Source organism: Gopherus flavomarginatus, chromosome 3, assembly GCF_025201925.1.
Source record: "Gopherus flavomarginatus isolate rGopFla2 chromosome 3, rGopFla2.mat.asm, whole genome shotgun sequence".
NCBI lineage: Eukaryota > Metazoa > Chordata > Testudines > Testudinidae > Gopherus > Gopherus flavomarginatus.
This window is the reverse complement of record NC_066619.1, coordinates 178933090-178960756: the sequence shown is the minus strand read 5'-3', so window position 1 is coordinate 178960756 and position 27667 is coordinate 178933090. Positions and strand designations below refer to the sequence as shown.

Genomic DNA, 27667 nt, shown 5'->3' with positions numbered 1-27667 from the left:
GATTCATACCTCATATATATATATTAAAATAAAACAGGACATCCTCTATTCCCCTAGCTAACAGAATAATTTATAGTACATGACATACCAGCATCATGAAATTGGGAATAAGATGAGGTAGAATATTAATGAAATCTCTTTATGTAAAATTGTCCATCTGATCACATTCATCTCTCTGCTACATTCATTTGCACTCAGCTAGGACTTCAGTTTCTAACAGTCAAGCTATCATACATTGTGATCCCTCTGCTGGATCATGAAACATCTAATTCAAAGCAGGAACAAGCATAAGAAAAGTAGAGAACATCTACATGAAAGACAGGTTTTATGCTTGGTGTTTCTATCTACAAAGTATTTCCAATTATTGTTATTGTGTATTTAACACAACAACAAAAATGAGTTTTAAAAATTTAAGATATTAGGACACCATTTAACTTAAATACATTTCAAATTCATTAAGAAATAAGACTCATCCAAATATTACAAAAATTACCATAAAACTCAGCAAACCTTACTTCTGGTAGAGGACTAGCCGGTTTGGTGAGGATTCCTCCCACATAAACAACATTTGGTAGTGTGGGTCTTGGAAACTCTAGTGCTATATCTGTACACAGCATCCACAGGCTGGAGTCATGAACCAAATCATGCATCGACCGCTCTGGCAGCACTTTGTGTTTCTGCATTATCATTTCATATTTCGGCAGAACCAAAAAATTGACTCCAAATCTTGAAACCAGATAAACAACAGTGTTTTTAATCCTGTCTAGAAGGTTCATATGATCTGTGAGAAGCGAATTAAATTCTGGAACGTAAGATAAAGGAGCCGGAGCGCCTACTTCTGCTGGATACCAAAGGCCAGTGGAAAAAACAGCATATTTAACACCTAAAAGGTGAGCTATAACAAACCCACACATCTCATTAGGATCCACTAGCAACAGATCAAATTTTTCCTGCTTCAAGACATGCATTAGGTTCTGGTTGCCCACAATCATGTCACAGTTCTTAGAATAATGATCCAGGATGTCAAACAGTTCCAGTGCTGTCAGTCTTCCAGAGAAAATATTCCTCATTTTGGACTGAAGAAAATCATCCGAAGTGCTGCTATCAAAGATCCCTGGGTAACGTTGGAGTCTATAGTGATTAGATGGAGGGATGTGTCTGCCCTCAGAGAGAAGGAACACTGTCTGGTGACCTTGCTCATGCAAGGCTGAGGCCAGGGCCTTGAAAATATACAGATGGCTTTCAAACATAATTGGCGGCACAACAACGATTTTGGCAGCCTTTGCTATCCCGACAGCGCCCCACAGGAGAATGAAAACTGGAGTGTAAGACTTCATAGCTGAAATGACAAAAGAAAAAAAAATTTCAACAGATTTCAATCCCACCTGTTGTTCAGAGTTTGATAAACAAACATTACTTGATAACATTTTCAAGTGTTTGCCATGATAACCTTTAGTATCATTTTATCCCAAAGTCTTTTTAGTAGCGTTCACAGGGAACAAGATAGCTACTTAGTTAAAAAAAGAAGTAGGTGTTATGTTTAGTTTCTTGTTAGGTTTTAATTTTTTTCTCTCTCTCTTTTCCCTTCTCCCCTTCCATCTGGTTATACAGGTGGGCTAGCAATTTCTTCTGATACTGATACAGCTCCTGTATTATATGGCAGGAAAGCTGATGAGGACAATGCAGCTGGTACCTTCCTGCAAGATACTGTGTGCACGGCTTCTAAATTATACATGGTACCCAAAAGCAAAGGGAAACAAGAACTTAGTGTCCTCTGAAACCCAGATCGACCTAGGCTTTGGAGCACTAGCATAACTGCAGCCAGTTCATGTTAAGTATTTTGAGTGAATTTAATATTCATAAAGGATTCAAAGACCTAGAGGCTAAAATCCTCTGTTTATCTACATAACAGGCACAGCTTGTGTATTAGCACTACAACCTTCCCCACCAGGATGCCTCAACCCTGTATCTAGAAGCACCATCTCTGCCAATGCACTCCTGACTCTCTCAGTTGAGAATTCCAACAATTCTGATGGCAGATTTTGGGATGTGCACTCATTACCAGTTGAGCAACAGTGCCTCGTGTGTGTTTCCATTGTAAGCTCATGTTGTCACAGCTGCCCAAAGCCTTCAAAAACTTTCTCCTGCATTTTCCAGGCCTGACCTCTGGTGAAGGTGACTTTATATTTTTTGGTTTTTAAGTTTGAGACAAAAATGATTCGAGCTTTTCTCAGTAGGTGGAGAATATGAAAACTCACATACAAACTTTCCATACATATATTGTTAGCTTTTTAACAATGTTATAGTCCAAACAATAGCCCTCCCTGAAACAGAAGTACTTGTGAGTGTTGCAGCAAAACTGAATTTGATATGACTGGATTCTGAGCCTTTGAAAGTTATACTTTGCATGAGTACAATTGTTGTGCTTGTTCGAAATTTGTAGTAACATAGGGAGCTGAGATGTGCAAGTCTGCATTGCTAATTTAGTCCTTGATTCAACACATCTCAACTCCCATGTTACTTCATGCTGCATGTTACTGCAAATGTCAAACAAGCATAACAATTGTACGCATGTGCGAAGTATGACAATAAGCATGTGCTTAAGTCATCCTTATTCAGATCAGCATTTAAACAACTGCTTAAGTTCCATATACTTCATATGGAACAAAGGGGCCAGATTCTGACCATAAGTGGCCAATAGAAAATTCCTGGGGTGTAAAGGAGTTTCTTGCAGGCAGAAAGCTAATCCCTGACTTCTGACATATGCAGGGGATAAGAGAGGTGAGAGAGAGAAGGTGTCACAAATGGAGAAGGAGAGAGAGAGGGGTGTGCCACTCCATTCATTTGATTCTCTATTAGCAGAAGGCTTCTGAATGCTTAACAGCGAGTAATATTACTCAATGGACAATAGAGATGCTAAAAGAGCACTCAAGGACGATAAGGCCATTGCAGAGAAACTAAATGAATTCTTTTCATTGTTCTTCATGTCTGAGGATGTAAGGGAGATTCCCAAACCTGAGCCATTTTTTTTAAGTGACAAATCTGAGGAACTGTCCCAGATTGAAGTATCATTAGAGGAGGTTTTGGAACAAATTGATAAACTAAACAGTAATAAGTCACCAGGACCAGATGGTATTCACTCAAGAGTTTTGAAGAAACTTAAATGTGAAATTGAAGAACTACTAACTGTAGTCTGTAACCTATCATTTAAATCAGCTTTTGTACCAAATGACTGAAGGATAGCTAATATGATGCAAATTTTTAAAATGGCTCTAGAGGTGATCACAGCAATTACAGGCCAATAAGCCTGACTTCAGTACCAGGTAAACTGGTTGAAACGATAGCAAAGAACAAAATTGTCAGACACATAATGACCATAATTTGTCAGGGAAGAATCAACAGGTTTTTTTGTAAAGGGAAACCATGCCTCACCAATCTACTAGAATTCTTTGAGGGGGTCAACAAGCATGTGGACAAGGGGGATTCAGTGGATATAGTGTAGTTAGATTTTCAGAAAGCCTTCAACATGGTCAGTCACCAAAGTCTCTTAAGCAAAGTAAGCTGTCATGGGATAAGAGGGAAGGTCCTCTCGTGGATTGGTAACTGGTTAAAAAATAAGAAACAAAGGGTAGGAATAAATGGTCAGTTTTCAGAATGGAGAGAGGTAAATAGTGGTGTCCCCTGGGGTCTGTATTTGGACCAGTCCTATTCAACATATTCATAAATGATCTGGGCAGAGGGGTAAACAGTGAGTTGGCAAAATTTGCAGATGACACACAACTGTTCAAAATAGTTAAGTCCCAAGCAAACTGCAAAGAACTACAAAAAGGATCTCACAAAACTGAATTTCATCTGCCATTTTGTTGCTCAGTCACCAATGTTGATAAATGCAAAGTAATGCACATTGGAAAACATAATCCCAACTATACATATAAAATGATGGGATCTTAATTGGCTTTTACCACTCAGGAAAAAGATCTTGGAGTCACTGTGGATAGTTCTCTGAAACCATCCATTCAATTTGCAGAGGCAGTCAAAAAAGTGAACAGAATGCTGGGAATCATTAAGAAAGGGATAGATAATAAGACAGAAAATATCAGATTGCCTCTATATATATCCATGGTATGCCCACATCTTGAATAGTGCTTGCAGATGTGGTCGCTCCATCTCAAAAAAGATATATTGGAACTGGAAATGGTTCAGAAAGGGGCAACAAAATTATTAATGGTATGGAATGGCTGTCATATAAGGAGCGATTAATAAGAGTGGGAGTCTTCAACTTGGAAAAGAGATGACTAAGGGGGGATATGATAGAGTCTATAAAATCATGACTGGGGTGGAGAAAGTAAATAAGGAAGTGTTATTTACTCCTTCTCGTAACAAAAGAACTAGGGGTCACCAAATGAAATTAATAGGCAGCAGGCTTAAAACAAACAAAAGGAAGTGTTTTTTCACACAACAGTCAACCTGTGGAACTCCATGCCAAAGAATGTTGTGAAGGCCAACACTATAACAGGGTACAAAACAGAACTAGATAAGTTCATAGAGGATAGGTCCATTAGTGGCTATTGGCCAAGATGGGCAGGGATGGTGTCCCTAGCCTCTGTTGGCCAGAAGCTGGGGATGGGTGACAGGAGATGGATCACTTGATGATTACCTGTTCTGTTCATTCTCTCTGGGGCACCTGGCTTTGTCATTGTCGGAAGACAGGATACTGGGTTAGATGGACCTTTGGTCTGACCCAGTAGAGCCGTTCTTATGTTCTTATAATTCCCTTAACATAGGCTAATTTGTTTTTTAATGTTATACCGGTCAACAAATGAGATAGCAATGCCTTTGGGCCACTAAAATATGATGTGCATCAAGAAAGGTACCCAGTTCTCTCTTCTCACACCTAAATAAGTGGTCTGCTTTTCAAAAATTGTGAGCATAATTTGTAGGGGAACTTCCAACAGTCAGAAGACTAGCACAAGGCATATGCACTACTTAATTCTGATTTAAACATTGTTTTGAAGTTTTAGGTGGAATCTAAGCTTTGTACTGCTATCCATGTAGCCTTTGTGTCCAATATGAGAGGAAAAGAGCCTCACACAATATTTATCACCAGCAAAAAAATGGATACACAAGATTTTTTTTCTAATATTCAATTACAGAAACAAATGTAAAAAAAGTGAGTAAATTGCAAGAACTGCTTCTGAAATGGAAATTTAAAGCACTTATCTTTTCCTCTTGTTTTCTTTTAGCTTGAAGAAACAAATACACTCACCACACCATCTAGTAATGTAAACCATAACAAGAAGTTTGTTAGCTTTTTTCCCTGTTATGGGACCCTGGCTCCACAGATTAAGTAAATATTGAGCCCTGCTCTCTGCTTCCCAGGAAGAGAGTGATACAAATGATTGTCAGTTTTCTGCCTTAAGTTTGAGCTCTTTTAAAAATGTTCCCAATTGATTTGAACTGTCCATCCACCAATCTGCCATCTAGAAATTTTAAACTCTGTTTATGTACTATAAGATCTAGAACATTTTGCACATTGCTGCTACACCACCTTCCAGCTAGAACAACGAACACAAATTTACTAAAAAAACCTATTCTCAGCACTGTTTAAATATCATTGGTTCTAGTATAGAAGCAACAAAGTGAATATATGACTGAATTCTGCAAAAAAAAATATTTAGGTGTAGTTTTATGCTTCATGGAAAAAGTGAAAGTTCCATCTGCACTGGGTTTTAAACTGAGTTAGTGGAACCACTTTATAAAAGGATTTGTCAACAGTTCCTGCTAACTCATATTAAATACAGTTTGCCTTTTTGATCAGCCGGTGTACACTGATGTAGCTTCACTGACTTTATAGAACTACACCAAGTTACACCAGCTAGTTAGCTGGCCCCATGTCTATAGTCTAGAATAATTTTTAAAATACAGTTTGAAACTAGATCTGCCAAGTCCATGATGTCCAGGCAAACTTTTTATAAACCATTTAAACTGGATCATTTTTAATCCACGTTTTGAAAAAGCTCCATTAACTTCCTTTGGTCTCAGAGAGTACCTTTAAATCTCACTGAACACATCAAAATCAGAAAAGACTACAGTTATATTTACAAGCTTCTAAACAATGTAAATATTGTATTTAAAAACTTTAAAAATACTTCAGAGTATCACTTTGAAATCAGATATACCAGCCGCTACTTACGTACAAGTATTATGACTGTTGGTGCTGAAAAGAGGAACAATTTGGATATTTTAAAATGTTTTTGGATGTTAATTGTCTTATATTTCAGTTTTTTCTTCCAATTTTATGCAAAAACAGTAAAACTAACTAAACAAGCTACACACACAAAGGTGAGTCAAAGTCAATCTAATTCAGATATCGTGCTCACATTGCCTTTTTATTGGTCTGGAGATAAACAGAAAACATTTTCCAAAATGTATAATATACATAAACTGAAAGAAACAATTGTTAAAAGCTGACATACAGCACCTTTACATATGCTTGCAAATGTGAATTTGCTTGCACAAACTGAGTTGTAAAACATGTCGTTAGCTGATCTTCTTCTATAAACAGCTGCACACAAATTCTGCTTGTGCATAAATCTGTAATATTTTGGGCTACAAGTAGAGGAAACTTTTCTTTCAACCTCAGTTCCTCTGCTTAACACATTAGGAATTATTTCACTTTCTCTGAAGCCCCAATCTTGACTAAAAATAATACCAAGGTCTGCAGAAGGTACTGGATATCACTTGGGAGATCACACTGATTGAATCTCAAAGAATACTCTGCTGACAGGCTTACTGTGTCCCTGCAAGATCAGCACATGACTGTATAAGAGAGGTTGTGTTTATCAGTGCTGATGATAAACCTATGTAATTGCACTGTGAACATACAGATATGTCAAATCTTTGGTGGCTGCTCAGGTGCAATCCAGGACAAAGATGTAGTTTAGGATTGGGCATGTGTGCCTACCCTGGTCTTGCAATTGCACTGTGTCCAGGTCTGTTGTCTACAATTCACGAAGGATGTTATGTTGATAAATTAGAGAGGATTCAGAGAAGGGCCACAAGAATGAATAAAGAATTAGAACACCTTCCTTATAGGGATCGACTCAAGGAGCTCAATCGATTTAGTTTAATACAGAGAAGATTAAGGGGTAATTTGATTACAGTCTGTAAATACAAATATTTAATAATAGAATCTTCAGTCTAGCACAGAAAGGTTTAACATGATACCAGGATTGGAAGTTGAACCCAGACAAATTCAGATTGGAAATAGGGCTTAAATTTTTAACATTGAGGATAATTAACCTTTGGAGCAATTTACCAAGGGTCATGGTGGATTCTCCATCACTGATGATTTTAAAATCAAGATTGGATTTTTTTTTTCTAAAAATATCTGCTCTAGGAATTTTGGGGCGGGAGGGGGAGTTCTGTGTCCTGTGTTATACAGGAGATCAGACTAGATGATCACAGTGGTCCCTTCTGGTCTTGAAATCTACAAATTTATTAATCAATTCTTCCATAAAATAGCCAATAATAAAATCAATGATTAACTGCACTGCATCTAATAAAATTACTATAAACATTTAGCAACTACATCTCCTCAGGCTATAAGCATTCTTATAGTAATAAAGTACAACTTCGGTTAACAAATATGAAATTACACATAATACATGACAGCATAATATTCTTATTGAGAAATAAACAGGTGTTTACATTCTTAACATCAATATGAAAGAAACGGGCTGGCACAGGCTTGCAATGTTCTAAAAAGATTCCCTCTAATCTCAGTGAAGAGGTAAGTACACTATGTAACCAAAGGGAGTATTTTTCCATGTATTATGTTACGTACATACCCCCAAAAGCTACATAAATTAAGGCTGTAATTCCATCTGAGGGTTATGGTAACACAATGTCAGCAGAACTCCTCAATGAAACTGCAGTGTTAATATGTGCAATGTAGAGTACCTTAATTCTTATGCTTTGTTTACTACAAATAGTGTTATATTGCTGTTGCAGCATAAAAAGAATCAATGAAAAATAAAATAAAATGTAATAAATATCCACAGATTGCTCATTCACATTTTTAGCAATGCACATTAATATTGCAGCAATGACACAATATTCCTCCTTTGAAACCATTATCCAGTCAATACAAATGCAGAAGAAACACAATCCCTTCACTATTAGTATAGTGCTTCTTTTCAGTACCAATACAATGTTTCAAAATGTATTACAAAAACTCCCATTGCAATTGATGAGCTTTGTTTGCTAACAACAATACATACATAATCCCTAACAGAAACATTAATATTAGACATAAAGGGCTATACTCTTGATCCCAAAGAGATGCCTTATTGAGGTTGGTGATGATTTCCCCCAACAGAGGGGAATCCTCAGGTAGCACAGAGTGTACCAGACCCATGTCAGAGCACAAAGGGCTCTGTCTGATCCTCTGACAGCACAGAGGTCCTAATAAGACTGTTCCAGCAAATGCTACTAATATCAGCTCTTGGCTTCCATAAATTACAATAGAGGCCATTTCAGCCCAGAGCCAGCTCAGGATTAGGGGACTGGAAAGGATTATACTCTGCCACAGCTAAGGAGCTGCCCCAAGACATGAATTAACACTTAGCAGTTTGCATACTAATCAGTCCTCACAACATCACTGTTAAATATTATTATTCCCATTTTACAGATGGAAGAAATTGAGACAGAGGGGTTAAGTGATTTATTTAAGGCAACAAAACAAACCATTGATAAAATTGAATTAAACCCAGTTTTCAGTCCCATGCTCAATCCATTAGACCATGCTGCTTCTCTTCAAGCTATTTGTATCATTAGTGTTCTGTGAGAAACCAGTTTTGGAACATGCTGGGCATTTCCAGGAAGTTCCTCAGAGCCCTTGATAACCGCTGACTTTGATGGGAGTCTTTGACGGATTTCAGCACCTAACTGGAGATGTTCAGTATCTGCCAGGGCCTAAGGATAGACACTGGGGTTACACAGGTGTACATAAAGCAGAATTCTCTCCTTTGATGTAACTTACAGCAGCCCAAGGTCTAATCGTAGTTGTGTTTGCTGCAGTGGTTCCATCAGGACATGTCAAGCTCAGCTAGTCAGTAGCAAAATTAGAAACAGAATCTAGGAGCTTCTAGCTCCAACTCTAGGGTTGCCAACTTTCTGACTTCAGAAAACCAAACACTCTTGCCCCACCCCTTATCTGAGGCCCCACTCCCACTCACTCCATTCTCCTTCCCTCCGACACTCACTCTCCCCACCTTCGCTCACTCGCTCATTTTCACTGGGCTGAAGCAAGGAGTTGGGGTGCAGGAGTGGGTGAGGGCTCCGGCTGTGGGTGCAGGCTCTGGAGTGGGGCCAGGGATAATGGGTTTGGGGTGCAGGAGGGGGCTCTAGGCTGGAGGGGTCAGGCCAAGGAGTTTGGAGTGTGGGAGGAGGCTCCAGGCTGGGGCAAAGGGGTGGGGGGGGTGAGGACTCCAGCTGGAGTGTGGGCTCTGGGGTAGGACCAGGAATGAGGGGTTTGTGATGCAGGAGGGGGCTCTTGGGTCGGGCCAAGGGGTTCAGAGTGAGGGGCTGGGGTGCGGGAGGGAGTGCGGGCTCCAGTCGGCGTTTACCTCAGGTGGCTCCCAGAAGCGGCTGGCATTTCCCTCTGTTTCCTAGGTGCAGTGGTGGCCAGGGGGCTCCGCATGCTGTCCCCGTCCACAGGCGCTGCTCCCACAGCTCCCATTGGCTGCAGTTCCCAGCCAATGGGAGCTGTAGAGCTGGTGCTCAGGACACGCCTGTGCTATGGGCTGACCGCCCCTGCACCTAGGAGCTGGAGGGACAGTCTGGCCACTTCCAGGAGCAGCACAGAGCCAATCAGATTGAGATTTTTAGTGGCCTGGTTAGCTGTGCTGACTGGAACCACCAGCGTCCCTTTTCAACCAGGCATTCCAGTTAAAAACCAGATGCCTGGCAACCCTATCATCCTCAGGCCATTAGCCTATGCCTCTTTCTCAAAAGTTAACTTATCTGACCAACAAAGCAGATTTGATCTAAATGTCAACAGGCTGTTATGCTAGGCTGCTGAATACAGCAGAAAATAGGCACACACACAAAACCCAAACAAGTCACTAATATTTCTGCTCTTAATTAAAAGGCCATGAAGGTAAACACATTTTCCTTCAAATTCATTTTTATAATTATTTAAAATAAAAGATTTCCTTTCCAAGATTTTTCCTAGAATTTGCTTTCAGTAAAATAAGAAAAATTTGTGGGCCTAAACAGATTGTCAATATCCCTGTAAACCAGAAGATTGATAGTTTTTTTTTAAATTAAAGTTATTCAGAAACCTAGCACTGAATTTAAACCCTTACTGCCCTGAGCCAAAAAGAAGCAAGAAACCAATAGTTTTGGGGGTTTTTTTGAAATTGGACTAGTATTTGTAACTAAGTGCTTTGCATAAGGGGGTGTGGGAAGAGAAAGTTAAATATTGCAATAATCAAAAGGTTAAACATTAAACCCATTCTAACTACTACACATAAAGAATGTGAAGATCTTAATGGTCTGCTAAAGCAAACTAAGCACAAGCATAGACGACCAGTAGATGAACACATTTTTTCTGTAGACCTGAAGAATTCCTGGATTTCTGAATACATTTCCTTTATAACAAAATGCTAAAAACAATGACTTTTTGAAATTATTAAAAAAAAAAGCCCAAAACACACTACTCCAAACCTCTCCCCTTCCCAAAACGGATAAAGCAGGAGCTAGAATTGCAATAACAATTTCACTGTTCTTCAATCCACTTGAAATCAAACTCAACCTCCAGACTTACAGCTTGATCCACAGAGGCCCCTTTCAGCTGTGTAGAGCCCCACTGAAATCAGTCAGGCTTGACATCATCACAGAGGTCCAGCTCCGTAGAGCATCTTGCAAAATCTAGACTTTAGATCCTGTTCTTGCACTTCTGGGTAAACTCCCAGAGAAGTCAATAGGGCAAAAAAAGCAATGTTTTGATTGAACTAAAAGTGGCCTGCTTGTAATTTTTACCAGCAGGCAAAATAGGGAAAGCATTGTTAATATTAATGCCACTACCTTCTATCCACTCATATTCACTCTTTAAAACACACTAATTTTTTTGTTTATTTTTTAAATCTTGCCAGCAAGACGTGAAACCATGGATTAAACGGTGCCCTTCATATTAAGCAGCAGGGATGCAATGGCAGCAAATGAGCAATCTTTCTAGCCGTAGATCTCTCATCACCCTACAAAAAGATTTTGAGTTACTTGCTACAACTTAACAAATACCAGAGCATATAAAGGAGCTCAGAAAAGCATCAGATTAATAAACTAGATTTTCGCCCCTAGAGATCTGAATTCAAATCCTGATTAACAATGAATTAGGCTCTTCTCAAAGCTAGTGGATATGTATCACAAGATACTATTCAGTTACAATACAGAAAAAATGGAGACTTAGGTAGGTTGCAAATTACAGCCACTGCTTTGGAAAAGCTCTGAGAGATTTAACCATTTGAATCTTTCTACCCACCTGCAATGTTGTTTTTTCTCATTACCCTATAATCTCCTAAATAAAATCAAAACTTCAGAGCAAGGAATATAAATTGTGTTTGTGGAGCTGTTAAAATCTTTTGGGGCTTTTTATTTAAAATATTAAACTGGAATGAAATCATATTATATTCCCTGATTTAGAGCAGATCGGAAGGGACAAATAGTATTGATGGGCAACTGAGTTAATCATTAATGTGTTGATTAGACTTAAGTTTTTCTCAACCACATACATACATATCATTACAAGATTGTAAATCTGTAATTTCCAAACATAGAGAGTGGATCTTCATCATATAATTTGGTATGTGTTATAACATTTGCTTAAGACCGGCCCAGGGCTGGAGTATTGCAGGTCAGACTGTTTTGTATTACCCAATGGGCACACACAATCAGAATCAACATCAGTAAATGTATCTCTTAGTGCTGCCATCAGAGGTCACCCTTCATGCTACAAAAAATAAAACTGTAAGCAGTATGATGTCATCACTACTGGCAGACCCACTTTCTATGACCAATGACAGTAAATGCTGCTTAGGGAAGTACTATATACTAGAGCATATTTATCACACTATAAACCAGATCATAGGTGAAATGTTCAGCTAGGGACTGAAAGCTGCTAATAATGTTGATGAGAATGCTACTGAGCTCTTTCGGAAAGCACTGATGAAAAGTGCTATATAAGAGCTAGGTATTATTCTTGTTATTATGACTACTAGTAATAATAATATTTATACTGCTAGAGTTTAAATTTGAAAATGGAAAAGAAATGAAAACAAAACAAATCAATGAATTCAAAAATGAGACAGGGAGATGAATACAGAAATCAGTTTTAAACAGAGCAGTAGAACAAGAAATTTTAAAAAAGGTTGAAGTGGATTTCAATTTCACAAGTTTCATCAAAGGCCCAATTCTGCACTCTCTCTACTCTGGTCAAACTCCCACAGATGTCAACAGGAATTTTGGCTGAATGAGGCAACTTAGGCTAAACTCTCATTAAGCACCACTTTATTAAGGAAATATAGGTCAGGCCTTTATAGGCTTATATGTTTTAAAAATGTGTTTTCTTTTTGTATTTTTAAACATCAGAAACAACGTGAAGGTCATTACTGAAGGTCATTACCATAGTTAAAACTGCTGAACTGAAGTAATGGCAGGATGCCAGTCATTTTATCGTACCTCAAATACCTTAGAATTGTGGGTGACAGGCCAAGTTCAGACTTGGCCCAATTCCACTGACTTAAGCAGAGGTGCACCCACTTACATCCTGGTTTGAAGTTGGTCTGAAGAGTTTGTGTGGTTTATTGGACAATAATTCTGACACACCCTGAATTCTGCACTATATTACTGACAGAATGGCTTTATAGAGGCACTTAAGGAAATCATATGCCTGCATTCCAAGCCAAAGGTTAGGTGCAGTAGTCAAACAGAAAGCAGGTGACATTTCAGAAGGTTATAAGCCATGTACATCATGCAGAGGACATCAAAAAGAGGGAAATGAACAGAAAAGAAGAAAAGGACTTACTTTTTTATTCCAAACAAAATACCTTTGGGGAAAAAAATCAAAGAATTGTAAAGTATGTTTGGGGGGAGGGTTAGTTTTAATGTCAGTCATGCAGCACTCATATTGGGAGTGTTACAAGGCAATGCCACCCAATTAGCATTAATTAGACCACACATCACCAGTCTTAGAAGAAAGGAAAATGACTGAATGAACAGGGAGGCTGACTTACTGTCTTGCCATTAAAGGTGGTCCCACCAGGTCAGATATGAGGGAAGGCAAGATACTGCAACTGAGTAAGTGCAGCTGGACTGCTCTACCTGCAAGCTATCATCTGCACATCATGCTGTCTGTGTTCTATATGTTCTACAGGTAAATCACTTTAGTCACTCCAGTATTTTTTGTGAGCACTAAATTCAGTCAGAACCACTGAGAGTGGCCTTTAAAGAGAAAGTTAGGAATCTGCAATTTGGGGTAAGAAACAAATTTGCTACGGAAGTGTTAAGAAAATGAGCCACTCTCATGTCATTCTACTGCAGCCAGTGGAGTTCTAACAGGGATGACAGTACCAAAGGTCTACAGACCCACAAAACCTTGGAGTGTAGAAATAATGCATTGTGCAGCGTGGGGGAGAAAGATCCTACAGCAACTACAGCAGACATATGGATTTATATTAAGGTTTTCATATCATGTATCTTGTTATGGATTACTGAAATAGTGTATTATTCTGTCTTGTAATTTTTTAGGTATGAAAATGAATAGGTACAAACTTTGGACTTGACTGCAGCTATGAGCTCCTATTCAAGTCACTGAATGTGCCTTTTAAGAAGTCAATGGGAGCCCTGCACGTACAGCTGAAGACAGAATATTGCATTTACTCTTTATTCATCTCATTTTTAATAATGACAGCTGCACCCCCAATCCATCCATGGAAGCAGCATACAGGGTTTGAGAGCATGGTATAAAAAATATTACATTTGCTAGGTGGGAAATGGAGAACAGATCTGATGGCTTCAGTCAAAGCACTGAGTGGTTTGTTCTGACTGCCAGGGGGATTTACTGAGGGAGTCCGCTGATTTTGTATAAAGATTTGAGATGCTTGCAGGACAACTTATGGAAGTTTTTGGGGGTAGACAGCTGTTTATATACCTGATTTTACCTGACTTCATCTAATACAAATTTAGAGGTAGATTAAACAAAGTTTTACATTAAAGAAGAAGAAAATAATGAAGAAGAATCAGTATTAAATGCACCTTACTTAAAAGGGGCTATAATGGAGTATGTATGTTGAGAATTTGAAAGTAGAAGGAAGCTTGGGTGAAAGTGATCATGAAATCATAGAATTTGCAATTCTAAGTAAGGGTAGAAGGGAGTACAGCAGAATAGAGACAATGGACTTCAGGAAGGCGGATTTTGGTAAGCTCAGAGAGCTGATAGGCAAGGTCCCATGGGAATTAAGACTGAGGGGAAAAACAACTGAGGAAGGTTGGCAGTTTTTCAAAGGGACGCTATTAAGGGCCCAAAAGCAAGTTATTCCAATGGTTAGGAAAGATAGAAAATGTGGCAAAAGACCACCTTGGCTTACCCTTGAGATCTTGCGTGACCTACAAAATAAAAAGGCGTCATATAAAAAATGGAAACTAGGGCAGATCACGAAGGATGAATATAGGCAAATAACACAGGAATGCAGAGGCAAGATTAGAAAAGCAAAGGCACAAAATGAACTCAAACTAGCTATGGGAATAAAGGGAAACAAGAAGACTTTTTATCAATACATTCGAAGCAAGAGGAAGACTAAGGACAGGGTAGGCCCACTGCTCAATGAGGAGGGGGTAACAGTAACGGGAGACTTGGAAATGGCAGAGATGCTTAATGACTTCTTTGTTTCGGTCTTCACTGAGACGTCTGAAGGAATGTCTAGTATAGTGAATGCTTACGGGAAGAGGGTAGGTTTAGAAGAGAAAATAAGCAAAGAGCAAGTAAAAAATCACTTAGAAAAGTTAGATGCCTGCAAGTCACCAGGGCCTGATGAAATGCATCCTAGAATACTCAAGGAGTTAATAGAAGAGGTATCTGAGCCTCTAGCTATTATCTTTGGGAAATCATGGGAGACGGGGGAGATTCCAGAAGACTGGAAGGGGGCAAATATAGTGCCCATCTATAAAAAGGGAAATAAAAACAACCCAGGAAACTACAGACCAGTTAGTTTAACTTCTGTGCCAGGGAAGATAATGGAGCAGGTAATCAAAGAAATCATCTGCAAACACTTGGAAGGTGGTAAGGTGATAGGGAATAGCCAGCATGGATTTGTAAAGAACAAATCATGTCAAACTAATCTGATAACATTCTTTGATAGGATAACGAGCCTTGTGGATAAGGGAGAAGCGGTGGATGTGATATATCTAGACTTCAGTAAGGCATTTGATACAGTCTCGCATGATATTCTTACAGATAAGCTAGGAAAGTACAATTTAGATGGGGCTACTATAAGGTGGGTGCATAACTGGCTGGATAACCGTACTCAGAGAGTAGTTGTTAATGGCTCCCAATCCTGCTGGAAAGGTATAACAAGTGGGGTTCCGCAGGGTTCTGTTTTGGGACCGGTTCTGTTCAATATCTTCATCAACGATTTAGATGTTGGCATAGAAAGTACGCTTATTAAGTTTGCAGATGATACCAAACTGGGAGGGATTGCAACTGCTTTGGAGGACAGGGTCAAAATTCAAAATGATCTGGACAAGTTGGAGAAATGGTCTGAGGTAAACAGGATGAAGTTCAATAAAGATAAATGCAAAGTGCTCCACTTAGGAAGGAACAATCAGTTTCACACATACAGAATGGGAGGAGACTGTCTAGGAAGGAGTATGGCAGAAAGAGATCTAGGGGTCATAGTGGACCACAAGCTTAATATGAGTCAACAGTGTGATACTGTTGCAAAAAAAGCAAACGTGATTCTAGGATGCATTAACAGGTGTGTTGTAAACAAGACACGAGAAGTCATTCTTCCGCTTTACTCTGCACTGGTTAGGCCTCAACTGGAGTATTGTGTCCAGTTCTGGGCACCGCATTTCAAGAAAGATGTGGAGAAATTGGAGAGGGTCCAGAGAAGAGCAACAAGAATGATTAAAGGTCTTGAGAACATGACCTATGAAGGAAGGCTGAAGGAATTGGGTTTGTTTAGTTTGGAAAAGAGAAGACTGAGAGGGGACATGATAGCAGTTTTCAGGTATCTAAAAGGGTGTCATCAGGAGGAGGGAGAAAACTTGTTCACCTTAGCCTCCAATGATAGAACAAGAAGCAATGGGCTTAAACTGCAGCAAGGGAGATTTAGGTTGGACATTAGGAAAAAGTTCCTAACTGTCAGGGTAGTTAAACACTGGAATAGATTGCCTAGGGAAGTTGTGGAATCTCCATCTCTGGAGATATTTAAGAGTAGGTTAGATAAATGTCTATCAGGGATGGTCTAGACAGTATTTGGTCCTGCCATGAGGGCAGGGGACTGGACTCGATGACCTCTCGAGGTCCCTTCCAGTCCTAGAGTCTATGAGTCTATGAGTCTATGTAGCGTTCACAGGTAATGAAAAGGTTATCTGAAACTGGAGAGTCAATTAAGGCACCTGATTGCACCTGGGAGGTAGGCCAGGGACAAATAAAGAGGAGCCCCAGCGGGGTAAGGAGGTGTATGGTTAGAATAAAGAGAGAACGCCCAGACTAGATGGACAATAGGAAGAAACTCTGTAGTCCATTGCGAATAGGAGCCCAGGTAAAAGGGAAGAATCTGGACGTCTAAAGAGACAGAGACCTTGAACAGAACAGGGGATGCTTAACAGAGATGAAAGGTCAACCTCAAGGAGGGCAGAGTTAGTTTGTTTGTATTTTGGGTTTGGGATTTGTTGAGGGATTCTAAGGGAGAAACACGAGTCCCACCTCTGACAGAGGGGTGAATGTGGGGGATGCTGTGGGGGATGCCTGGTAACAGGTATAAGTGATAGGGTTGGGAGCAGGTCTGAGTAGATAGACTTTATCTGCATACCAAAGGGTCTTTAGGCTGGGATGCACTATAGTAGGAAGGCCTAAGTTTATCTATCAGCCTTGTGAGAAAGTGGCATGAGACCCCCCTTCCCCACCCCCTGCACACACACAGAAGGATAAGGACACTAGAAAACCCTGAGATGCATGAGTGTAAAGATGTTGGGGCCCAGAGCTGTGGCTGAATACCTGATGAAGGGCATTGGACTCTATAACCCTGCAATGGGTAAAAAGTGAATTGGCTGGAGGGCCAAGTAGTGAGATGAGGCAGATCACTAAAGGACTAGAGCAGCTGCAACAGGGTGCTGTAGTCAAGGAGAGCTTGTTATACCGTGTCCAGCCATGATGGGACATGCCAGTGGTGAAATTATTATTCTTAGAGGGACAAACTTCTCTTTCTCTTCCAAAACTGTCAGGGCTTACTTCTAACATGCAACTCTCTTGGATAATTGCATCCAAAAGTGCTGATGTAATCTAAAACATTGTTTTAAGAAAAGTCCTTAAAAATACTTTAGAATCAAAATTTTCTAAAGCATGATATAGTCCTAATATACAAATGTTTAATAATAATAGAGATACATAATTTCTGCTAGCATAATAAGAGTAACTCTCCAAAACAGATGCTTAAAATGAGACTTCATGCTCTAGAATTACAGGGAATGAAGACAATGCTGGAACAGCCTAGATGGGCTACTACTGCTATCAAAAAGATTAAAGGTATGTTCTACTAAAGTTGGATCTGTTCACACAGGGTAAAACTAATAATCAAGTCAATGGACAATTTATGAAACTGAGGATCATAGGTTCAGGGCTAATGAGTTTATTATAATATCAAGTGTCCACTATCTTAATAATGCCAAAACATGTTCACCTTCATGCAAAATATTTTTCTTGTAAAGCTTCGCTACTACCAAAAATACAACCAATATAATTTAATAACCGAACAGAGCACACAAATCAGTCACCATTAACCACCATTTGCTTATCAGACACCCGGGTAAAGTGGAGGAATGAGAGTAAATGAGGGGGACAAGAGGAAAGCCTTTTACCTGCAGAGAGAGAGTGTGTATTACACTCAGTACCGTATCAGGAAACAGTGAGAGGTAGAAGAGACTTCTAACCAAAGATCTCTGAGCCGCTCCCGGAGTGTGTGGGGGGTGGAGCACGTAGAAGCAGCTCAATCCCAGTCACTCCTGGGCCACGCAGGCAGAAGCACAGAGGGAAGTAAAGAACCAGCAGCCTGTGCTGTAGGCGCAAGGGGAGCATAGGGAAATCCAAGGGTAGATGGCAAACCCCAGAGCCTTACAGGGTACCAGGCCTACCTAAACTCCCACGGGCTACACGGACCTTCATCGGGCGGAGGCTGACAACCAAAGTGGCATGTGTAATGAAGATGATACTGTATTAAAGCCTCAGTGTTTTGTCTCCCTCTGGTGGGAGGGAGGAAATATGTCTGAAGCCTGTAGACTAGCATATGACAGTATAAAATGAGGAACTTTTTCTTAAGTATCAAAAGTTGCAGTTTATTTAAAATATTTCCATCAATTATAGGTTTTTCCATGGAAGCACTACTCTGTGGGAAGTGGCAGAGAAGAGAAGTTACAGTGCAATATGATGAACAGTAGATGTATTTTAAAAGACTTGTTTACGTCTTTGAGAGGGCTGAGAAGAATGCAGGCTATGTGCTCTTGGATACTTCAGTAGGATTCTACGGGTCATAGTGCAGAATTTGACCGAAAGGATCAACGACAGAGTTTGAAACAGCAATGGTTTGGTAAAACACAATAATAATTTTATTTTACTGAGACTGGGGTTTAATTTTAAAATAAACCATTTAGGGGGAGAAGTGATGCCCTGGTATTTTGTTTCTAGTATAGCTAGCTCCCGCATGGTACAAGCTATCCGCATTTCACACCATCATATGACAGCCAAGCATCTAGAAGCATTAAAAGGGCAATAAAGAATTATTTTGTTTTGCTTCATTCTACAACAAGTGACCAAACTTTACTAACTCACATGATTAAAATTGCAAAGTAAGATATATCAGGTATGTCAAATACTGCAGTGGAAATAAAACTTTATTAGCATACATGTTTTAATTATGCTTGCTGGCAAGCTTGTTCAATTCAGATCAATTAAAGTAACTTTATTTATTAAGGTTTGTGTAAGTTACTATTTTTCCAGAAGACCATTTTTGAAGGGCATTGGTTCACACAACCCTTAAATCACTGATCCTGTAGGACATTTCAAAATGATATATCTTATAGCTTGGTCATCCTGGATTTGACTTTGTTTTAGAATTTATACACTTAAAGGTACTTTTCTTAGCATGAAGGATAAAAATCAACAGAACTAGTTTAATACTTTACTCCTTCTCACTTTCCTATGACAGAGTAAAAGTAAAAGGTTCCTGTAAGTTTTATTTCTGATTATCAGAGCTTGGATTTGAAACTGCCCCTTACTCAGAATAAACCTGCTTTCCTGCCTCTATAAATATTGCTTCTCAGTGTATTATATATTTCGTATAACAAGTACTAATTTGTAAGGTACACCATGTCCATTAGTTTTCATCTAAGCATACATATATTAAAAAAAAAAGTATTGTATTAAATATGAAAACTAATGAACATGAAGTACCTAAAAGTTAGTACTTGTTATATGAAATACATAATATGCTATGGTTTGCACATTCATGTTAGTTATCATAAACAGCAATATAGAAATTTCAAGCTTGATTAGGTCGTCAGGACAAGAGAGCAGACTTTAGAGACTGATGCAGTGGTGACTAAGGCTGTGTGAATTTTTAAATATTTCTTTTCTGAAAAGATTATTGGATTCTGGAAAAATCTACTGAGCATAGCAGCATATTTTTTTCAAAAAATGGAAGACTTTTGTCATTCAAATGTTATTTTGAAACTGCGTCCTTGTCTTGCAAGTTTCAGTATTGAGCTCATGTTCATAGTAGTCAATTACTGGGTGCCACAGTAATATTGTTAATTACTGCTCACCCACTCTAGACTAAGCAACTGTAAATCCCATGGGCACTTGGTCCAGGAGACTCAGCTCCCACATCAGAATGACATATAAAGTAGGAGCCCCAACAGTACCCCTCTGAAATATAGCTTGCACATCAGAAAAGAAAGACTCCAATTGTTGATGGAGATGTAGCAGCATGTTTTCACATCCCCAGTACACTTCCTGCCAATCTCTGATGTCAGCAGTGAATGAAGATCAACGTGGAATGTCGGGAGAGACTCATGTAAGGATGCTGAAGCTGAGGCTGGGAAGATGCACGGAGGTTAATTTTTGAGGAAAAACGTAGAGGAGATGAATGTAGCGTACTTAGTTTAAAAACAAAGTTTTTGTATCAAGAATAGAGAGCCAATATAAAGAGGAGAATAACTGAGTTTGCAGCTGGTAGGGCAGGAGGCTGATGGGGACAGCTTGGATGTAAAACCTAAACAAAGTGTCACCATCACTTTGTATTGGAAAATACCTAGAATACCTGCATAATGTAAATAATACACATGACCAACAATGATTTTAAGTGGGGATATTTACTCTTAAAACTCTGCTCAGCTGCTCCCTAACCTTATAGCACTTAGATTCCTTAGATGCTTAAAGTTTCCCCGGCTTCATGTTCTTAAAACCACTTAAGTCATAATGATGCCAAGCTGCTTGGAACCCTAGCTCACACCTCAAACACAGCAGGATAATTCAGCACACATTCTCTCTGCCTTCCAGCATGGTAAAACATTTACTATAACTATTAAAATAAATAAAACAAATATATATTGCCCTTTTTAGAAACTCAGGGCTTCTTAGACACTCCTATGCACTATATGCAGAATATTCTTAGCATTCTATTTGTTTTTATCTTAATGTGTAGAGTGGGTTTTTTAAAAGATACTTGCAATTCTAATATTCTCCTAGTTTAATAGTGTTCTTATAGAGCTCCTGACTAATATTTTCAGACTAGGGTGCTTCAGGTTAGATACCTACATCTGTAAAGAAATATTTGAAGCCCCTGACAGCTGTGGGCACTCAGCACTTTTTTAAATCACTTGTTTATGTACCTAAATATGAATTTAGTTGTCTAATTCAAGCACCCAAATTGAATATTTTGTTTGCTGCTCTCTTTACATTCGCTAACATTTCATAGGATGGATTTGAAGGAGTTTTGGTAGAGCATTCTGAAGTTTTAAGCCTCTTTCTTCACCAATTTTGAACTAAATTCTGCTTTGGTACACCCAGGGAAGACCAGTGCTTTGAATGGAACTGCAGAAGTGTAAGTTAAGGTAGAATTTGGAGAAATGGAAAAATTAATGAGTAGTGTAAATGGTTACTTTGGCTTACTTCACCTGGAGAGTTGTGAGTGCTAGGAGGCTGATTTAAATGAGGCCTCATCAGACAGGAGGTAACCATCCACTGGTGATGAGAGTTAAAAATGCATGTAGTTGCTAGGAGTGTGGTGGGAGCCAGAAGAACAGAAAAGGGAGCATGGTAAATGCAAACAGAGGCCTTCCCCAGCTAAACACACATTTGTGGAAAGGTGCTAAATCTGGACTTTTTTTTACTATGCAAGGAGCAATACAATATAAACAAGATGCAGAATGAGGTGTGAGGAAAATCCCAACGTTATGTAAGGTGAAGTTCACTGAGTAGGTGTAAGGTTCTTGGGGAGGCTACAGGCCTATCCAGGGTGCTCTGCAAGAACGAGGCCCACACACACTGTGAGTTATTGGCTTTAATGAAGGTAAAGTGACATACCCGCAACGGAGACTCCTGGCGTTGCTGTCACAGAGGCGGGGAACCCAGCACACCGAAGCTCGGCCTGGTATGGAGTCCAAAGGCAGGACCAAGACCATGCAGCTATATATACAAAACCAAAAGCAACTCATACATATGCAAATAGGGACTTCCCACAGGCTGTGTCTGCCCCTTGGCCAAAGGCCAGGACTTTCCACAGGCGGCGTACACCCTTTGGCCAAGGGCCATACAAACTGGTCCTAACCAATTAAAAGCGGATTATAACTGCCGTGCCATGTCCTACAGTGACCGGTCACTGAGAAAGCGAAAATACCCTAGCCAGACCGTGACACAGTCTTCCGCGGTTCCCTGCAGCGGGGTAAGTTGCTCCAGGGTGACAAACAACATTTCAGAATATAGTCACTGAGAGATTTTATGAGAGCTATAGTAATGGGATAACCACATACACCTGGCATTCACAGGAAGGCTAACAAATTGATCCAGAGCAATCCAGCTGCATTACTATGGCAGAAGGAGCATCCCACTATAACTAATCACAAACAGGAAATAAAAGGAACCTGCTAGGGTCAAACTCAGAGGAGTGAAACTACCCTGTGGAAGAGATTCTTCCCTCTGCCCACATCTTTCCTTTTTTCTTCTTCTTCTTCTTCTTCTACTATAGTGGGGGTACTGTGTTTCTCCAGAGCTCTTTCTCTCTCCCTCATAGCTGATTTAAATGAGGCCTCATCAGGCAGGAGATTCTGAAGTGGGTAGATTCCATGCCAACTGAACAGCTATGCATGCTAAGAGAGGAGGTATCCCATCAGGGAGTCTCCTGACCATTTCTTCTCTGGTACAGGAAGAATGTGCCCTCATGCTGGCTTCCCCCTTTCCTTTTAACAATGATAAGGGAATAAGAGGGTAAGTGAATTCATGAGAGGCAAGAAGAGAAAATGAGGATCACATGGTAAACAAATGGCCTTATCAGAACCCTCTGCTCTCCCAGTGCTCCAAGTCCACAGTGGGGACTATGCATGGTAAGCTTGTGTGGATGGGAAGTGAATTCAAGAAGGAAATGGGAATAAGATGAGGAGCACGGAAGGGGACTGTGCTGGGGTGTTTACCCTATGCTGGTGGTGAAAAGGTTAGTGTGGGCCCGAGGTCAACTAATATACCTGACTGGACTTGGAAGGTGGGGAAGGTCTAATTAAAGAGAAGTCCCATGGGGAAGCTGCTGAGTAGTTCCTGCAAAGAGAGGAAGCCCAAAGTAGACGGGGGTGAAGATAGAAGGAAGAACTCACTAGTTGTACTCAGAGTAGTAGCAAAGGGAAGCCAGAGGGATACAAAGAAACTACTGGTGTGGAACATGGTCCAGGGATGAGCCCTGACAAAAGGCCAGGACCTGGAAAAAAGCCCAGGCAGGCTTTCAACTGAAGAGGAGCTTTGGGAGGAAATGTACGTCTTGGAATGGGCCCTGATAGGATAGTTCAGCAGGAGTGATGGAAACTCCTGGAGTAGCCCTGAGAAAAGGCCAGTCAACAGCCTTGGGATAGACAGAGTAGAGGCAAGACTCCAACAAGTTAAGCCCGTAGAAGAATAGAGAAGTGGAGGACCCTGGATAGATTAAAGATTGAAGCTTGAGGAAGGAGACAGAAGTTGTTTTTGTAATAGCTCCAGTTTCACTGTTGAGACTCGTTAAAAAACTTGGGCCACTACTCTGCCAGAGAAGAAGCCCTGGAGGGACAGAAGGCATCATACTAGTGGACTAGAGTCATGTAGGTTGCTGTCTGGGACACTGATACCTCAGTAGGGGAGAGACTTTCAAGTGACCTGGCTGAGTCATGAGAAGAGAGACTGCTGGAGGAGCTCTCAGCATATGCTACTAGATGAGGAAAGATCTGCTACACCATGCCCAGCCATGAGGGGGCATGTTGCACGGTGGCACATTCCAAGCATAGTGGAATCAGAAATAATGGAAGTCTTAGTTACATAGAAATCATATTGGAGGATGGAAAGCCCACAGGAAGGAAAGAAACACATGAGATCATCCTGCCTCTTCAGAAAAATTAATTGAACTTTGGAAAATATCAGCAAGGACACAGTGTCCCTTTGCCATCCATCACTAGACAGATGTCTTGCAAACTGAGAAAGATAGGTTCTTCAATCAAGAGGGGAAAGGGAGTTGAAGCCTCTGGAACAAAATATAGATGTGAAACCTGCTTAGATAAAGATCTTTCACATTAGAAGAAAAGGGAAGCACCACCTTGTACTTTTGTAGACTGAGGGAAAGTCAGCCATAGCTAGGAAGAAGAATGACTGATGAGAGAAACCATTTTGAATAAAGCCTATATCTTTCTAGATTAAGTTTTAGACTTATAAAGACTATTTTATTTTGGTTTTACTTCTGATTATTTCTATCTTCATTCCTTATACTTGAACTCACTTAATCATGTTTATTTTGTAAATAAATTTTTCATTTTACTATAAACGAACTCAGTGCTGTGGTTAAAGGGAAGGGTGTATTTAGTCCCAGTTAAGCTGAAAACTTGTGATGTTGTTTTGCCTCTTTAGAGGATCAAAAAACTTTATTATATCTCTGAGCTGTTCAAGAGAGGGCTGGATACTCAGGGCATACAGTTTTGGAGAAATTTGGGGATGTGTTGGATCATCTTGCTGGAATGCTGGTTGTAACCAAGGCTAGTGGAAGCCAAAGAGGGGCTGTAGACAGGTTGCTGGGGTTAGAGCTTCTGAACCAGGGCTATTTAAGCACATAGACATTCAGGGTGTGACCTGCATGCTTCTTGCTAACTGTGAGCATCTCAGACTGGGAGCTATAGTAGCAAGGCACTGTAAGGCACTCAGGGTTGCAGGAAAGGTGGGAAAATATCCCCTCACTGCTCTAGATTTGCAGCCCCCAAACACAATGACAAGGACACATGGATTAAATTATATTTAATTAAATCTCAACATTTAAATGTTAATGTCATTTTACACAAGAAGCAATTAAGCTCTGAAGTAAGATCCTGGCTAATACAAATTAAGACACCAAAACTCATTAAAACCTTTCCTTCCCAATCTAAGGGTACGTCTACACTACCTGCCAGATCAGCGGGTAGCAATTGATCTACTGGGGATTGATTATTAACATCTAGTGTAGATGCAATAAAATCAATCCCCGTCAACTCTGGACCTCCACCACGGTGAGAGGCGGAAGCAGAGTCGATGGGGAAGCGGCAGCGGTCGACTCACCGCTGTCCTCACAGCCCAGTAAATCGACCTAAGATACACCGACTTCAGCTACGCTATTTATGTAGCTGAAGTTGCGTATCTTAGGTCAAAACACTCCCCCCACCCAGTGTAGACCTAGCCTAAGATTCAGCCACCTTCTTAGCCGTAGGGCAGGTAGGAACCAAATAATTGTTTGGAACTCTATTAAATAGCAAGGCAATTTTGATTAAACCGAATTTATCATTCAGTGAAAGGGCAGCACACGTAGGAGACGCTCTCTGAGGGCCAAATGTTCAACTGTAGGTACTTAAAGGCACCTAAATCTGTTTAGGCATTTAAATATTTGTGGCAGACCCCCAAATAAGGATTTAGCTGCCTAATTTTATGTAATCAAGCAGTAATAGTTGGCCTTTATTGTCAAAGTGACTGGCCAAACCACCTCTGCAAATGTTAATTTAAAATGCAAACTGAGCATGATTGTCTCATTAGGGACATTTTATCATATAAAACTGAAGCTCCTATAAACCTAGACCTACTGCACAATCTCATCTAATGCACATTGTTCCTTAGTGGGTAAGACTAGGATGAAGGGGAGGCCCCTATTGCAGCCATAAAACAGGCATAGTCAGGGACAGAGGCAGAACCTTTCTTTCCCCTCAGCTACTTCTAGCCCAGGCTTTATTCCCCAAGCTCTCCAGGCCTAGCCATCCTGGAGCAAGCTGGCATCTGCCTTTGTATTAACACTGCTGTGGGTTCCTCAAGACCAACACAGATGCATCCACCAGCATCTTCCCCAAGAGTCCAGTGCAGACACCCAGCGCAGCCCCCTATCCTCCAGTGGGAATTCCACTGGTGCCAATAAAGTCAGTTTCAGTTTCCTTCCTACCCTCACCCTACCCCTTATTCTGCTGAGACAAGTCACTCAGCAGCAGGAAAATCCCCGTTTCACATCTGCACACCTCCCAGAGCCACTGTGCCCCTCTGCTCTGCCTGCCGCGCCAATGGGCCACTTGGGCATTGGCCCCAGCCCAGTCACCTTCTTTGCTTGCCCATGACCCCCGGTGAGGGGCTTTGTGCCCCCGCCCCCTCCGTACCATATGATGGCTGAGGGGGTTGCATGTCCACAAGGAGGGATAAAAGCCTCCTGCCTCTACCCCTCGCAGCCCGCTTCGGGGCCAATACCCGTGGCTGAACCTGCAGTAAAACGCCGCACCTCGGTGACCAGCCGCTGCTGCAGAGCCGAGCGCAACCCCGGCGCGCACGGAGGCCACCCCCGCTCTCCTGCCCGGTTGCTACGGCGGGACTCCGGAGCGAAGTTGTGCGGGCTGCAGAGACGCATCAGACTAGGCGCGCGCGCCCCCCTCCCTCCCGCCACTAACCAGCCTCGTGAGGCCTCCGCAGACTGTCCCGTTCTTGCCCTTCCCCTCCTCGCACCTGTCCCTCAGTCCCACCGTGCAAGCCCCTATTCTCCCGTGTGCCCCCCTCTGCTCCTCTCCAGCCCACCCTCACTCCCACCGTGCCGCGCGGACACCCCGCAACCCCCCCCCCCCCCCATAGATGTCCTGCATAACCCAGGTCTTTCTGCAGCCCTGCCCCTCCGCCCCTTACCTTGCTTCGGGACTGTGCCTCTGGCCGCTGCCTCTGTGCTGGGCGGGAGACAGCGGGGGTTGTTCCCCGCTGCCCAGCTTTCACCGGCCGCTGTTGTCACACGGAATAACAACGGGCTCGGGGAGGTGGGTTGTCTGACTCTTCCCAGGCCTCTTCCGTGCCTGATACAAATTGGGGGTTCTTCCGACAGCCCGCTCCTGCTCCCCAGGACAGGCAGAGCCCGGCTGCCCCCTCCTCTCAGTCTCCTGCGGGACTCTGCTGGCTCTGATATCTGGGGATCGGGAAGGGGACCCAAACTCAGCCCCCCTCAACTCCTCATCAGGTCCGTCTACCTCCTCCACGCCTCTCCCTTCAGCGCTGTGCCCCAGACACCCTGACACACGCTGTGCACATGGACTGATAATGACATATGTCCTCTAGAGCCTATGTCCACACTCTTCACGTTGACACACTGATCTGCTCCTGGGAGGGGGAAGCTGGTGCAGCTTCCAGGTCGTTCTGTCAGCCAAACTGAGTATGTTTTACCCTCTTCACCCACTGTGAGATCTGCTCTCCAGATCAAGCGCCTTCCAGTTGCATACACTGCCCAGACTCCCAATACAGAAGGGACCTCTCAACAGGGAAGTCCCTTATCCCCGCCTCCAGCAGGCGGGACTGGCTCTCCCTCTCTCCAATCAGCCTGTCCGTTCCCCCAGCAGCCCTCTGGAGCAAAAGGAGGTAGGTATCAGCCACATGGAAACTTTTATGTTAGGAAAACAAGACTTGAAAGGGAGAGTAGAATTGCTGCTGGACTTTCAGTTGCTACTCTGGAATAAAGCCCAGTCCCCAAAATTCCACTTCCTGCATGAACAAGCCTAACCAATTAGGATATTTAAAAAAAATAATAATAAAACCCTAGACCCCCTATCACTCGTGCAGCAGTGATGAAAAACACAGGGCTCCTTCACCTGCATCCTGATGGAGCTGGACAATTTTTGGATCCTCCCCTCC

At 41.4% G+C, this 27667-nt stretch overlaps 1 protein-coding gene across 3 annotated transcripts in view; it reads right to left on the bottom strand.

Moving 5' to 3' along the window:
- UGT8 (UDP glycosyltransferase 8) overlaps window positions 1-27270 on the bottom strand; it is an 83136-nt gene extending 55866 nt beyond the window's left edge. For 2 of the 3 annotated variants that reach the window (XM_050944430.1, XM_050944432.1), the window contains exons 1-2: window positions 26678-27270; window positions 516-1339 (exon numbers count right to left, since the gene is read on the bottom strand). In XM_050944430.1, the coding sequence (XP_050800387.1) occupies window positions 516-1337 (822 nt within the window). In that variant the 5' untranslated portion in view covers window positions 1338-1339; window positions 26678-27270. Of the gene's footprint in view, window positions 1-515; window positions 1340-26282; window positions 26370-26677 lie in introns of those variants that run through there. The other variant, XM_050944431.1, reaches the window with a different exon arrangement.
- Between the last annotated feature and the right edge of the window lie 397 nt (window positions 27271-27667).